General features: G+C 28.8%; 2 protein-coding genes across 2 annotated transcripts; one reads left to right on the top strand and one right to left on the bottom strand.

Annotated features, from left to right (window-relative positions):
* Positions 1-2104: 2104 nt before the first annotated feature.
* Positions 2105-11458, top strand: LOC130671548 (aminopeptidase N-like). The gene is made up of 9 exons (XM_057475505.1): positions 2105-2684; positions 3564-4019; positions 4561-4750; positions 4826-5070; positions 6587-6951; positions 7023-7488; positions 8307-8618; positions 8706-8790; positions 8912-11458. The coding sequence occupies exons 1-9, from the start codon at positions 2176-2178 to the stop codon at positions 9101-9103; spliced, it is 2820 nt and encodes a 939-aa protein (XP_057331488.1). The 5' UTR covers positions 2105-2175; the 3' UTR covers positions 9104-11458.
* LOC130671549 (homeobox protein ceh-17-like) lies at positions 10845-14040 on the bottom strand. The gene is made up of 3 exons (XM_057475506.1): positions 13251-14040; positions 12582-12724; positions 10845-11619 (listed from the first exon to the last, which is right to left on the bottom strand). The coding sequence occupies exons 1-3, from the start codon at positions 13624-13626 to the stop codon at positions 11002-11004; spliced, it is 1137 nt and encodes a 378-aa protein (XP_057331489.1). The 5' UTR covers positions 13627-14040; the 3' UTR covers positions 10845-11001.
* Between the last annotated feature and the right edge of the window lie 1374 nt (positions 14041-15414).

Below are 15414 nucleotides of genomic sequence, written 5' to 3'. Positions count from 1 at the left end.
TCAGAAAGCAAAAAATACATCACCAATAAATCTAAATTTTTATAGTTTCACCTATCAACTATAAATTTTCAAATAAAGCAACTGGCTACTGTGAGTTTGTTGTTACAGCTTGGACATACAGGAGCTGGTGTTTTGGTGAAAAGATGGCTGTGTGTCAACTGTGTATGTCCTATTTGTAGCCTCGTCATAATGCACTAGTTCTTTCTGTTTTTCAACCTGGGTTGGACTTACCACACATGCTGTCTTATTGAGTGAAGTTCGGATTGTTTTGAGTTCCAGCGGCCGTTCCATTTTACCCAGAAGTATTTATCAATAGACTTTTTGAAGTCGTTTAACGTCACTGGGGCGTTTGAAGATTTATTTAACTAAAATGACATTTTAAATTGTAAAATTTACTGCTTCAAATTGTATTAATTTCTTTACTATCACAAATTTTCAAAATTACTGTTTAAGTTTTAATGTTTAAAGATTTTTGTCCCGAAAGTCTATTTTTACTGTAGAAACTGTAATTTTTCAACTGCTCTTTTTTCTGTGTATGTATTGGGATGATTTCTATCCGTGAATTTATATCTGCATTAATGTGCGAATTATTATATTATTATAAATCAATACTATGAAATATGGTGGATAGGAATTCATGTGAAATCATAAATACAGCCACGAATTTATAATAACTACAAGTGGCTAATGGAGGAGCGGAGCAGACTACATGCGGGGGACACCTTCTTCGTTGAGTTTATGAATGATTAGAGCAATATCGAATATTGAATTAGATTATGACTATCATTCGTTATTTAAATAAATAAGTATGACTTCTAACACCAATAACCTGAAATTAACAAACTCCGACTGCTCAAACGTTGAAACTTATAAATGGCGAGTATAAAAATAGAGTAGAGGTACCGCTTTTAGCCACTTTAGGGCCAGTTTTGGCAATCACCAAAATTAAAATAAAGTACTTTGTAAAATACGCAATGACGTATTATAAGTGTTACAAGTATCAACTGATATACAAAAGAATTCAGGTTCGAGCCCCAAGCTGGGACGAAAAATTTGATCTGTTGTCGATCAAATTAAAATTTTATTTTATTTCTAGTCAATTTTATTTTTTGTGTATTTAATTAACATGTGAAATGTAATTGAGTTTTGCCCGTACTATTCTTTTTTTGGATTATTTTCAGACTTATTTTCAATAATTTTTACTCTAGTTGTGGTCGCCTCTAGATCGAAGACTTTTTTCTCAAAATCTATTGCCTTCTTTTGTTTTTATCCAGACCAAGATCAGACTTTACTGTCCATTATTTTTGGTGATCTGTTTTTGATCGTCTTTAGATCAAAAACAGTTAAAAATTTTTATAAAAATTTAAAGACAGACCAATTAATCTAAATACATCTAGTTAGACTGAAATCAGATCAAATTTTTCGACCCTAGAAAACTAATAATGGTGATTGACTTAAAATAGAATAATATAATTTGACGAGCTGTCAAAAATTGAATATTTTATAAACTGATCGATTCAAAATCTAAAGTAATATAACATACCTTACAGAAAATTGTGATTAGCTAAATTGCAAACTGAATAAAATGTCCCTTTAAGAATACTCCGTAAAACTATTTAAATGGTGTATTACCGTACGATGGACGGTGTGGCTCAATAAGTTATAGAACAAATTGAATGGAATATAGTATAGTGCCGGATAGCTCAACTGGTAGAGCACTCGGCGTGATACCGAATTGGTCTGGGTTCGATTCCCAGTTCGGGCTATCTATATTTTTCTCAATTTATCTATAAATTGTCTTATTGAGAGGTTTGCATGTTTAGGTTTCCACTACATTTAAATCTCTCATTGAAAACGAAGGCCGAATAAGTTTACATAACTATAAAAGTATCCTCACGATTTCGAAGAAAAATTTATTAATCAATAAAGGAAATGCATGACCTGTAGTAATGTGTATTATAAATTATGTTCGAGAACATGACATTAAGTAATAGATTACTTTGTTTACCGGATTATCATAATTATATATTCATTAATGAATAATAAAAAACGTATGAAGGTCTCTCTATTATTATAAAATTTAGATACAAGTTTTGTTTGCCGTTAGTGTACTGCTGGCTCAGTCCAGTTCGTTTTGCAAAAAAAATTATTATTGTGTTTAATGGAAAGTTCATTATGAAGAATCATTTCGTTATATTCTCAGCTGTACTGCTATGTGTAGTTACAGCAATACCACTTGCTGTCGAACCGAGTGAAAATACGGAAACAAGTACTAATAATGACGGATCAAACGCAAATGAAGAATCAAAATACCGTTTGCCTCGAAATACTGCACCACGAGTGTATGCGATTGAGTTAGATCCAAATATTAATGGTGAAGAATTTACATTTAATGGAAAAGGAAAAATTACATTTGAAGTACTCGAATCTACTCGTATTATTACGTTGCATAAGTCATCAAGAATGGAAATAGATAAAGAGTCAATAGAACTTGTCACTGGAGGGAAACATCCTCCACGAGCTACATCCGTTGATTGGGATAAACATAATGAATTTTATACTATCAAATTTGAGACTGAGTTGGAACCAAGAAATTACGATTTATACATTAATTGGTCTGGTCGCCAATCAATCTATTCAGGGTTTATACGTATTGAGTACTATGACGACGATGGCAATACGAAGTAATTGGTGAAAAAAGTTTTTTGTTTACTACTCTCTTAAAATGAACCAGTGAAATTTCACTGATTTTCCAGTGAAATCCACTGATTCTCCAGTGAAATCCACTGGTTCAACCAGTGAACCGAGCGTTCACTGGTTTAACCAGTGAAATTCACTGATTCAACCAGTGGAATAAGATGATCGCTTGGCTCACTGGTTAAACCAGTGATACGCCGGTGTACTACATAAATATAAACACAATAGGTTAGATTAATTTTATTTTATTATAAACGTTTATTTATAAACAAAGTGAAGTCAAACAAAAAGAGTCTTAATAACAATTATATTTAATTAAAAATTATTTAGTAATAAAATAAATAATATTTATTAGGATTTATAAATATTTAATTTGTTTCCATTTTCTATGGGCTTTTTATATTGTTCAATTTTAAAATTATGTCATTCATTTTTGAGGTTAGTTCCAAGCTATTGAAATTACTCCAAAGTTATTTATTTTTAAACTCTGTAAAAATTGTGTCATATAATTATTATTGTTATATAAAAGTTAGTTAAAATATTACATGAAGATAATCAATAAATATTACTTATTTATTGACATAATAAAATACTTAAATATACTCATGTACAGAATGCTGCTGTACCCGCGCGCTTACATATTTTTAGTTCACTGGTTGAAACCAGTGAGCGCGACGTTCACTGATTCAACCAGTGAACTTTTAGTCACTGGTTAAACCAGTGAACTTCACTGGTTGAATCAGTGGAATTTCACTGGTTCATTTTAAGAGAGTATATTTTCTCTGAATCTAGTTTAAATAATCGTACTGTTACGTCCCCTGTGTGCTACAGTTTGTTACAGTACTTATTAATTTTTTTTTTTTCAGATACTTTGCTATTATGAATTCAAAACCAATTAGTGCTCGAAAAATATTTCCTTGTTGGGATGAACCAGAATTTAAAGCTCAATTTGTGATGTCAGTTAAACACGGTCCAAATCAAACTGCATTGTCGAATATGCCAGCAGTACGTCATGATAAATTACGGGATGGTAATATTATGACTCATTTCCAGAAGTCTCCAAATATGACTACTTATGCTGTTAGCATCGTGGTCACTGATGATTATGAATCGATAGAACGTTCTGAAGAAGAAGGAAAATTTTATGCATTAAAAAATGACATTGACTTCTTGAAATATCCATTGGAAATCAGTCAGAAGCTCAAAGACTTGATGGGAATTTATACTACTGTGCCGTATGCGTTACCTAAATTAGATCAAATTATCGTTCCTTATACATATGATCAAAAGACAATGGAAAATTGGGGACTTTTAGGATATCCGTAAATACATTTTTTGCTTGGATTAATTTTTATTTAGGAGAGGGTGGGGCAAAGTGGGCCCCACTAAAATTTGAGAGCAAAGTGAGCACCCTGAAATTTTCTATGAATGAGGCTCATAATAAGTCACCTTTACTTTTTTACGACTATTAATTTATTACTTATTAGCTTATTTATGTCTTACCCATTTTTGCCCACTTTGTCCCATATTTTGAAATTCGTAATTTATTATGAAGACAGCTTATTCATAACATTTTTAAAGTGAAGAATTTAAAAAAAGTAAAACGAGCAATAAATTTGTCTCACACAATTTTTTTAGATGGGGGCCCACCTTGCCCCTAATTTTCGATTTTTCAATTTCAATGGACACATCTTATCAATGTTAAATAACAAACAAGGGCCTATAAAGTAGTATAACGAGTAAAAAAAGTACAGATAATCCCATTTCTAGCTTACGGGGCCCACTTTGCCCCACCCTCCACTATTATCTTTTTCTTTATGATTTAATGCAATTTAATAAAACGATTGTCTTTTTTTCCTGCAGGCTTTCATCTCTCAAATTCATTTATACAAATTTAGTTCCTAATGTTGAAGACCGAGACGATATTTTGTTAGAGATCTCTCATCAAATAGCATATCAATGGTTTGGTAATCTTGTTACTCCTGCTTGGTGGGATGATGCTTGGTTAACCGAATCATTTGCTACATACTACGCATTCAAAATTTTAGAAGGGGTCATTTTCCATTATTAACTTATCATTGAAATTTTACTTCTTTCTAAATTTCAATTGTACTAATGTATTGTTTAGGCGGATCCGAACGAATCTATGATGGCTAGATTTGCAATCGAAACAATAAATGAAGAATCATTTGATGCTGAATCAGTTTTCGAAGAACCGCTTCCTATAAAATGGATGCCTCTTAATAATACGGCTATTGATAATATGATAAGTCCTATAACTAAATACAAAGGATCTGCCATTTTACATATGTTGGATCATATTCTTGGTAAAGACGTATTCCGCGATGGAGTTCGACGATACCTCAATGCACAGTGAATATATTCATCAAGAATTATTTAATGTCTGATAACCCAAGTAACACATGCGTGAGCAAGATTGTGTTGCCAGTGCCTTGAGCAAAACCTCTGGTGTCTTTTTCTACGTATGGGTCTTGCGCATGATCATGTAGGAAGAAATCATCATCAAGACTTATGCGTGGCTTGTTCAAAGCATTGTACACAAGAATATTAAAGATATCTCAGATATGGTGCAGTTGAAAAGTTTCTGTCGCATTTCTTGCATCAGTAACTTACGGCAAGTACTCACGCAAGGTTTGCTCAAGATCTGCTCAAGGCTCAAAGTCAATTTTGAGCCTTGAGCAGATTTTGAGAAAGCCATGTGTAACTATTTTCAACTATAGCCTTCCTCCAGAATTGAGTTATAATCTGGCACGAATTTCTTGTGTAAGGCTTGCACTAGACTTGCCCGGTATGAAAAAACCATATACTGTCGATAATATATAAAAAAATATATGGTAAATAACTGAACATATATGGCGGCAAAATTATTAATATTGATTAATATATGATTTATCATATATAATAATGTATACGTTTAATATTATAATAATCCATATCATTTATAATATATGTGATTATATACATGTGATATTGTATCAATAATTATATGACCGCTTTATATATTAATTTATAACGTAAAATATATGTTTCATCTTATAAATTAATTTATAATTTCAATATTATTATAATCCATATAATTTATAATATATGTATTTGTATACATATGATATTACATCTCAAATTATATTCTCGTTTTATATTGAACTTATAATTTCAATATTTAAAAAATTTCGATATTATTATACACAAATAATTTAAAAAATACACTCATACCAAAAATTAAAGGAAAAAAAAAATTTTAGAAATTTTTTAGTGATTTTTGCAAGACTGTAACTTCATGAAAAATAATCGTATCGAGATTTAAAAAAAAAGCATTTTATAGCTTGAAATCTCTAGCTTTATATTTGTGCAAATATATATAAACATATATCTATATAAATATATATTTACATACATTTATACAAATATATGTGAACGTATATTTATATAATTATATATTTACATGTATAAATTTTATATGTCAGTCATATAATTAAATCATATATCTTATCATATAACTTAAAGTATAGTATAAAATATTATAAGCAATACTTATAAGTTAGCATGTAAAAAAAATATATTATCGATATCTATGTTGCAAATTATAAAATCATATAATATTTCGGCAAAATTTTGTATATGGCTCCATATATGACTTCTCATAATTCCATATAATTTATCATATATTTCGAATTATACTGAAGCTCATATATTGCTTTTTCATACGGGGCTATTGAAATCCAGCCACAAGTATCTGCAGCAAGACACATAGGTAGGAAAAGACACTCATGTCTATCGAACTTAAGACCAGGCTTGCTCAAGTCTTGAACAAGATTGTTATATGGGAAGTGATGAGTGATACAATATCAATAGTTTTTGTAATTTTCAGTAAATTCGGTAGCGTGGTTACTAATGATCTCTGGAAAGCTTTTCAAGAAGTTTATGATGAAAATTATGGGTTAGAAAGACCTTTGAATATTAAAGAGACTATGGACCCCTGGATTGAGCAAACTGGAACTCCAGTTATAACTGTTACTCGGGATTATGAAACTGGTGAAACAAATATAACACAGAAAAACGCTCGGCATACAAATTCAGATAACAAATGGAGAATTCCTATTAATTATGCAACTAAGTCGAATCCAGATTTTTCGCAAAGCTTTCCGACAATGTGGATGGAAAAAGATGAAGAAACAAAGACTATACCAAACATTGATAAAGATGACTGGATTATCATAAATATTCAACAAAGCGGTAAACTAACCGTTAGAATGATTGATTCAAAAAGTATAATGGATATTTATATAATATTAATATTTGTGCAGGGTTTTATCAAGTTAACTACGATAAAGAAAATTGGCATCGTCTCGCAGAATATCTTATCAAGGATTACGAAAAAATTCATCCAATCAATCGGGCGCAACTTATTGAGGATGCTCACAGAATGTATAAAGATGATAATTCATACATGGAAGCACTTTTCAATATATCTTATTACTTACATGAAGAAACAGACCCTTTACCATGGATACCTGTAACAAAAGTTATAGAAAATTTGCATGAAAAAGTTCGTAACACAGACGTTGAAAATTTTTTTCAACTGTATGTTCTTTTTATCACTAACAAAATTACTGACGATATTGGTTTTGGAAAAGACGATGGTTATGATCCGCCATCACTTCGCGTCCGAAATATGCTTGCTCCAATAGTCTGTGAATATGGAAATCCTGATTGTCAATCATTTGCTACACAGCAATTGAATTCATACTTGGAGAATCCTTCAGAACATGCGTTAGTTAATTTATCACTATAGTTTAATTTAGGGAGGGGGGGGGTAGGGTTTCAAAGGTGAAAAAAAAGGATATTTTTATGATTTTTTCTCGGCGGAATGAGTAATATAATTTCATTTAACTTAATAACATATTATTGTACAACTTATAACCTATATCAGAAAAAATTTTCATTGGAAAATATTGAAAAATAAGCCGGTGACGTTGAATCTCCCGAGGCGCCTTCAAAAAAAGTTGTTTTGTGGTGAACATCATAACTCCTTACAGGATCATCTGAAAAAAAAATTGATATGCATTTTAAAGGTGATGTATTTCTCGTGGTAACAACGAAGGGATTTTTTTTTTTTTTTTTTTTTCATTTTTTTCTATTCCATTTTTTGAGCTAAAATCGCGTCTTTCACTTCCAAGTGCTGTACAAAATCGAAAAAAAAAAAAAAAAAAAAAAAAACTTCGTGGTTACCACGAGAAATACATCACCTTTAAAATGCATATCAATTTTTTTTTCAGATGATCCTGTAAGGAGTTATGATGTTCACCGCAAAACAACTTTTTTTGAAGGCGCCTCGGGAGATTCAACGTCACCGGCTTATTTTTCAATATTTTCCAATGAAAATTTTTTCTGATATAGGTTATAAGTTGTGCAATAATATGTTATTAAGTTAAATGAAATTATATTATTCATTTCGCCGAGAAAGAATCATAAAAATATCCTTTTTTTTCACCTTTAAAACCCTACCCCCCCCCCCCCTTAACTCAACCAAAATTTACTTTCACTGTTACTATTATCATATTGATCTATTATACTTCTGTCAATTATAGATTTCCAAATTCTAATTGGCCGTGGATTTTATGTTACGGACTTAAAGACGCAAATGATACTGTATGGAATAAACTTATGACTGAACAGCTTCCCCTTCCAGAGTCTATTCGCAAATCAAGATATACTTTTATTAAATGTTGCGAAACTAAAGAGCAGTGTGATAAATATATAGCTGAGGCAATGAGCCCAAACTCAAATGCTACGACAGATCAAATTACTGATATGTTTAGAGCCTTTCTGGAGAATGATAAAAGTGATGTCAATTACGCCATGCAATATTTCATCGACCATTTTGAGGAAATAAAAACATTGTAATCGTTTTTTTTATTTCCAACTGTTTTCTTTAACTTTCTTCAGCTTCATAAATTATTATATATCATATATTCTCTTTATTTCAGCTATGAAAAAGGAGATGATGTCGATTTAATTATACTTTTGGGTCGAACTATATATGCAATCAAAAATCAAGACCAATATGATAAAGTACGTTGTAGGATCATTGAAAAAGCAAAGAAATTGTGTCGATAAAAGCTCATATTAATAATGACATAAATATATAGTTCATAAGATTATGAATTTTTCGTTAACGTTTGTTTCGTTACAGATGAAAGAGTTTTACGACCCACGAAAAGAAGAATTTAAGAAGTTATTCGGTGAACGGGCACCAAGTCTCGAAATAGTTTTCGCAAACGCCGAAAAAAATATCAAAGAAACAGATCGAATCACTGATAATTTCCGCAAACTATTGAACAAAAGCTTCGTTTTAGGTGACTCATCATCATCCGAAGAAAACTAATATACTATAATGTAATGTGATCAGCTTAGAAATTAGATATACTGATTTGTTTTTTATGACTAGAATTTTTTTTTAATATTAATTTATGTGACTGCCTTCCGTACTTGGCTGTGGTGCTTCACCTTCATACACAAATTGATCCAAAAAATGATCGATTTTCGGTCAAGCAGATAAAGCTTTCACTCCCTTTTAAACTATCACTGAATAACCAATATCATTGATCATTATTCTGTTTGTGCATAGCTACTCTCCGTTAGCAGTAGTACCCGTATGAAAATAACATATATGGTCAAAATATATGTAAAAGTATATGATAAATATCAGAAAATATATGTGGCCAATTTAACTATATTTTCTGACATATTTTTTTTTATATTAAAAAATATAATATTCATCATATACAAGTCCGTATATGTTTAGCATATACATAATACATATGTCAATCATATACAAAAAATACATTTTTATCATATATGAAAATATATATTCTTGTCATACATGAAAATTATATTTTTATTGTAAGTAAAAATATATATTTCTATTATATACGAAAAATATATTCTAATCATATATAAAAACATATATTTATATTGTGTATGGAAAAAAAAGTTTCTTATTCGTTTGACCAACTCCAATTAAATTTGATCTATATTTTAATATACTCTTCAAATCGCAGTTAAAATTTTCAAAATTAGTTAATTTGATGCGAATATATATACCCATATACATATACATTCACCGAATAAAATAAATGCTTAAATATAACAAAGAAAATATATGGTGCCATATATAATATAAATTATATGCTACCATATATTTCATTTCATATAAAAATTATATATTTTTTAAATATAAAAGGAAATATATCAATACAATATATTATAAGATAAATCTAAATGTATATATATAGCTTAATATAAAAAACATATAAGTTACATATATGGAATACATATATTTACTACTGTATATAATTTTATATTAAATCGGCGAAAATCTCTATATGATTTTTTATAATATACAATATAATATATCATATATTGTTTTGTTGCAAACATATATGATATTATACATTTCAACCATATATTGTTTTTTCATACGGGTAGGGGTGTGCGAATATTGCACGAATCGAATCGAATATTTGAATAGTTCGATTCGATTCGCTATCGAATAATTCGTTAATTTGAATATTCGCACACCTCTAATTTAAATCAATAATTACTATTAGTATGACTATTATTATAATTTTGGACAAATGGTTATTAGGAATAAGTTAGGATTAAAGTTAATAATTTAGGATTTACAAAAAGTAAAATGGCTTGCAGTAAAAAACGAAATTACTTAACAAAAATTTATTTATATTTTTCATATAATTTTTGTTGTTAAGTATACAGACACAGTGATTACAACCTTAAATAAAATGTTATAATTATTGCTTACAATTATCCCCCAAAATAAAATACTTAATTTTCAGTATAAAAGCTTAAATTATATGCATGAAGTAATTTAAATAAAAAATAAGTAATGGCATTAAAAATCACTTAATTAATCGAAGTTCTTACAATCTCAGTAGTAATAAATATTTGGTGTCTTCTTAACTAACTACAAGTTTCCAGAAACAAGAATTAATAAATATAAATAGTAAAATGAGTCATTTAAAAGAGTATAAAATTCTACATACTAAATTATCAATAGTATTTTAATATTGTTAGCGATTCAATTGAGTTCCATATCTCACATCCTCACTACTTATTTAATTATAATTTTATCCACTGAATTTTTATTCTTATTGCCCATGAATTAAATACTTGATCATTATTTACATGTTCCCTTCTTCATGACTTAACATAACACAAAAATATTAGCCTTACTTAATAATGATATCTATTAAATCCCATTGCTTATTGAAATTGATAGGTATTCATGGTAGTGCTTAAAAAATTTAAACCATTGAATTCTTTGTTTAATTCAGTCGATGATGTAATTTCTGGGACAGAGCTAAAGGTTTGCTCTGAATCAGGACTTACTCCGTATGTATAATAGTTACTGTTATTAGCCGGATAGCCAGTGACAGTAGTGTGTTCTTTATGGTTATAATCTATGTAGTCAACAGGCTTTACATAATAACTGGTATAGTTATTATTATTATTATTATTATAGAACCCATTGACGGGTGAATAATAATTATTAATGTTGTTATTATACACTTGGGCCTGAGAAGATTCAGTATAAATGGTAGTATTTTGCATACTTCCGCTGTATGCCGGTTGGTAGTTGGTACCATTCGTCCAGTAGTTACCGTCGTTTTTAAAACCCATATCTTGAATCGGTGGCGAATGATGGTAGTGTATAGTTGAACCTAATCCAAGTGGGTTCATTCGCCTACGATCAACTTCAGCGGCAAGTAACTGATTGTTTCCATTCTTCGGAGGATTTAAATTTTTCTTCTCGATTTTATCGACTTTACTTTCGGTGGTTTTTTTCAGCTTCATTCTACGATTCTGAAACCATACTTTGACCTGTAAAATAATTATAAATTTAATAATTTTAGAAAATAAGATTAATGAATATTTTTATTACTATCGATGGTCACTATTTTATTACTAATTACAAATAACCAAAATTATATTTTGCATTTGGCTTAAAAGAACAAATTTACTTGTCTTTGTTTTTTTCCAGCTCCAGCCAAAATTTAATTTTTTTCAAAAAAATTTTCCAAAATTTATTTCGAACGTTTGTTTATAAATTTCGTGCTTTAAATTCAAACTACACGGAAAAGAGAGCAGTGGAAAAATTACAGTTTTTAGTGCGCAAACCGGGCCTTCGAGTACTATAGTTTACAATTTAATAATTGAGATTACTCCTTGTAATAAAGTAATTAAAATTATAAATACCAAATTCTATAGTTTCTAATGTATCTTTAGTTGAACGGAACTTGAAAAAGTCTATATACCTATGTAATATTATATATTAATATCTAGATACAAGTATATAAGAGTTTTGGCCGTACACAATTTTGAATAGTTTGATATAATTATATATAACTATGTAGTTTTATATATTACACTCATAAAGTAAAATTATACTCGTAAATAAAAAATTGCCAGAAAAATTTTAATGCACAATAATTCAAAATTTTAATAAAAACGTCTTATTATATGAAACTGAAATAATTGCTACATCAGAAATAATGTAAATTTTAGAGTTCCAAAGTAGCGAGACTTTGCTAATGTTTGAAACTGTAATAAATCATGGATATATATTTAATTTTTATTATTTCCGTGTAATTATTAAAATTTTAACGAAATTAATGCATCCCCAATGGAAACCAAAATTTTTTTTTTTTTTTTCATGGTGAATTAGAACGTTGGGTTAAAATAACAGAAATTTAATTTTAAAGTGATACAAGAAAAAAAAATTTTCTACCATATCTTACAGATATATCACTAATAAGTAATAAAAAAATATCAAATTTTCTCACCTGTCTTTCGGTGAGTTTCAATTTAGACGCAGTGTTAATTCTAGTTGTACGGCATAAGTAATTGTTCTCACAGAAAATTCTTTCTAGCTGATTGAGTTGCTCCGTAGTGAATGCGGTTCGTGCTCGTCTTTGTTGATTCTTTTCTGTAAAATGAAAAAAAAATAACTATTAGATTGTTATATCACATGTTAATAAGTAATATCTACGCAGATAATTTTATAATTACAGTGTGTAAAAAAAAAAAAACTGATCGTAAAAATATGTTCTTACATACTATTGATACTTATTTAATAAAATATTATGCAATTAAAATTTAAACTATAGTTAATTAATTTTAGAACTATAGCCCGCCGCGATAATCGCTACTGCATGATTACTTGATACAAGCATTAAGTAAACGTGTAAAGACATTAAATCGGATTTTCAAAAATTAAAAAAAAAAAAAAATTCAATTAAAACAATTATCAGTAATTCAATAAACGAATGTAAAAAAAAAAATAAAAAAATAATTTGAATTTATAATCGGAGTCTTGACCAATTAATTAATAGTTAATAATAAATACTAAAGCTCTTATATCCTGAATGAATGAATGAATTACCATACACATGAAGCTTAAATAATTATTAAAGAGTAATAAGTAATAATTATTCAAAATATTAAAATCTTACCTTTTGCAGAAGCTCGCTCCGCTTGATTCGAAGATTTATTTTTGGGACACTGAGGAAGATGTTGCTGAAGATTTTCTGTTGGTAATTCGTTGACGCCTTTGTTGATTAATGGCTCTGTTAATTGTTGATGCTCAAGTGGTTGTAAATTCAAAAACTCAGAATTTGAATCGGCTGCTACCAAAGTATCATTCGTATTAACAGCATCAGTATTTTGGTCAGCGTCGGAAAGAGGTGAATGATCACGATTTGATTGTTGGTTGTAATACCACTCCTCCGACACGCTCGTCCTCATGCTCTCAGGCGAAGACGGATACGCCGGCATCTCTACAGATGTGGTAGACACTTTGCACGTTTGGTTTAAATCAGTGTAAGACATTTTGAATTTATTTCGTTAATGCAGTTATTTTAATTTAACAAAAAGCGAAAAATTATTTTCAAATCCGTTCACTGTGAGAAAAAAGTCTATATTTCCAAGTAAAATATCTTAATTCAAGTATTAGTTCACTTCAATAGTGCAAAGAAAATATATTCTTAATTGCAGTAAAAACGTATTGTCTGTAGTAATTTATAAAATGATTAACGCAATTTTTATAAGAATAATAAATATTATACTTTAATGTAGTAAATTGTTTCTTGCTTTTAGTATTATAAGTCAAGTAAATATGTTTACTTAAATTCAACTTGTTATTTCACTCAGTGTTCGAATAAAGTAAGACACGACGGTAACTCTACGACGGTGTTGTAAGAACTGAGGTCTCTTCGGTCAAAGGCTACTACCGATTTGTACAGAGGTACGGAGCTACCTGATGCCCCTACCGAAGAAGAATTTTGGTTTGGAACCCCCTCCATTATTTAACTATAGTTTGTGTGTCTAATTTTCAGATTTTCACATTCATAACAAAGACTGGCGACGCCAACGTCTAGACAGTGTATTAGATAAAGGACTTAAATTTTTGTTGCGGTTTACTTGTAATTATTTTTCGATAATTATTCTCCTACTGAACTTAAAACAACAAATAACGAAAATTCATGAATGTTACTCCAACTATCAATAATATACAAATTAATGAAGATTTGAGAATTCAAGAATTTTTGATATCCCCACTTAAATGAACGATGCCGTCCTTTTTCAAAACTCTCACAGGTGCAGTTTGATCTGTTTGAATGGGAATAAACCGGTCATAGGTCTTGCTTAAATTTTTTTATAAACTGAAATTTATAAGAGGTAAATGTATGCATATTAGAGTATTTAATATTTCGGCGATTTTTTTTTCTATCCTACCTAAAAACTAATAATTAACAGAAAAAAAAAATATTCCGGTATTAATGTTAATTTATTTAATGGAATTCAAATGTTCATACAATTTTTAAAAATTTATCCAATCAAAATTTTGAAAATTAGATCAAACTCATAAAATAAGAATATGGATTTTTTTTTTTTTTCAAAATTTTATGGGGGTCTGTCGTACCGCAGGTATTTCGTATCGCTGTGAAACTTGAAAAATATATTAAACTCGTAGAAATATGACCCGTATGAAAAAACAATATATGGTTAAAATATATAATATCATATATGTTTGCAACAAAACAATATATGATATATTATATTGTATATTATAAAAAATCATATAGAGATTTTCGCCGATTTAATATAAAATTATATACAGTAGTAAATATATGTATTTAACTTATATGTTTTTTATATTAAGCTATATATATATACATTTAGATTTATCTTATAATATATTGTATTGATATATTTCCTTTTGTATTTAAAAAATATATAATTTTTATATGAAAAGAAATATATGGTAGCATATAATTTATATTATACATGGCACCATATATTTTCGTTGTTATATTTAAGCATATATTTTATTCGGTGAATGTATATGTATATGGGTATATATTCGCATCAAATTAACTAATTTTGAAAATTTTAACTGCGATTTGAAGAGTATATTAAAATTTAGATCAAATTTAATTGGAGTTGGTCATACGAATAAGAAACTTTTTTTTTCCATACACAATATAAATATATGTTTTATATATGATCAGAATATATTTTTCGTATATGATAGAAATATATATTTTTATGTATGATAAAAATATAGCTTTCGTATATGACAAGAATATATATTTTCATATATGATAAAAATATATT

The sequence above is a fragment of the Microplitis mediator genome, chromosome 7, assembly GCF_029852145.1.
Source record: "Microplitis mediator isolate UGA2020A chromosome 7, iyMicMedi2.1, whole genome shotgun sequence".
NCBI classification, from domain to species: domain Eukaryota; kingdom Metazoa; phylum Arthropoda; class Insecta; order Hymenoptera; family Braconidae; genus Microplitis; species Microplitis mediator.
This window is presented reverse-complemented; position numbering and strand designations above follow the sequence as displayed.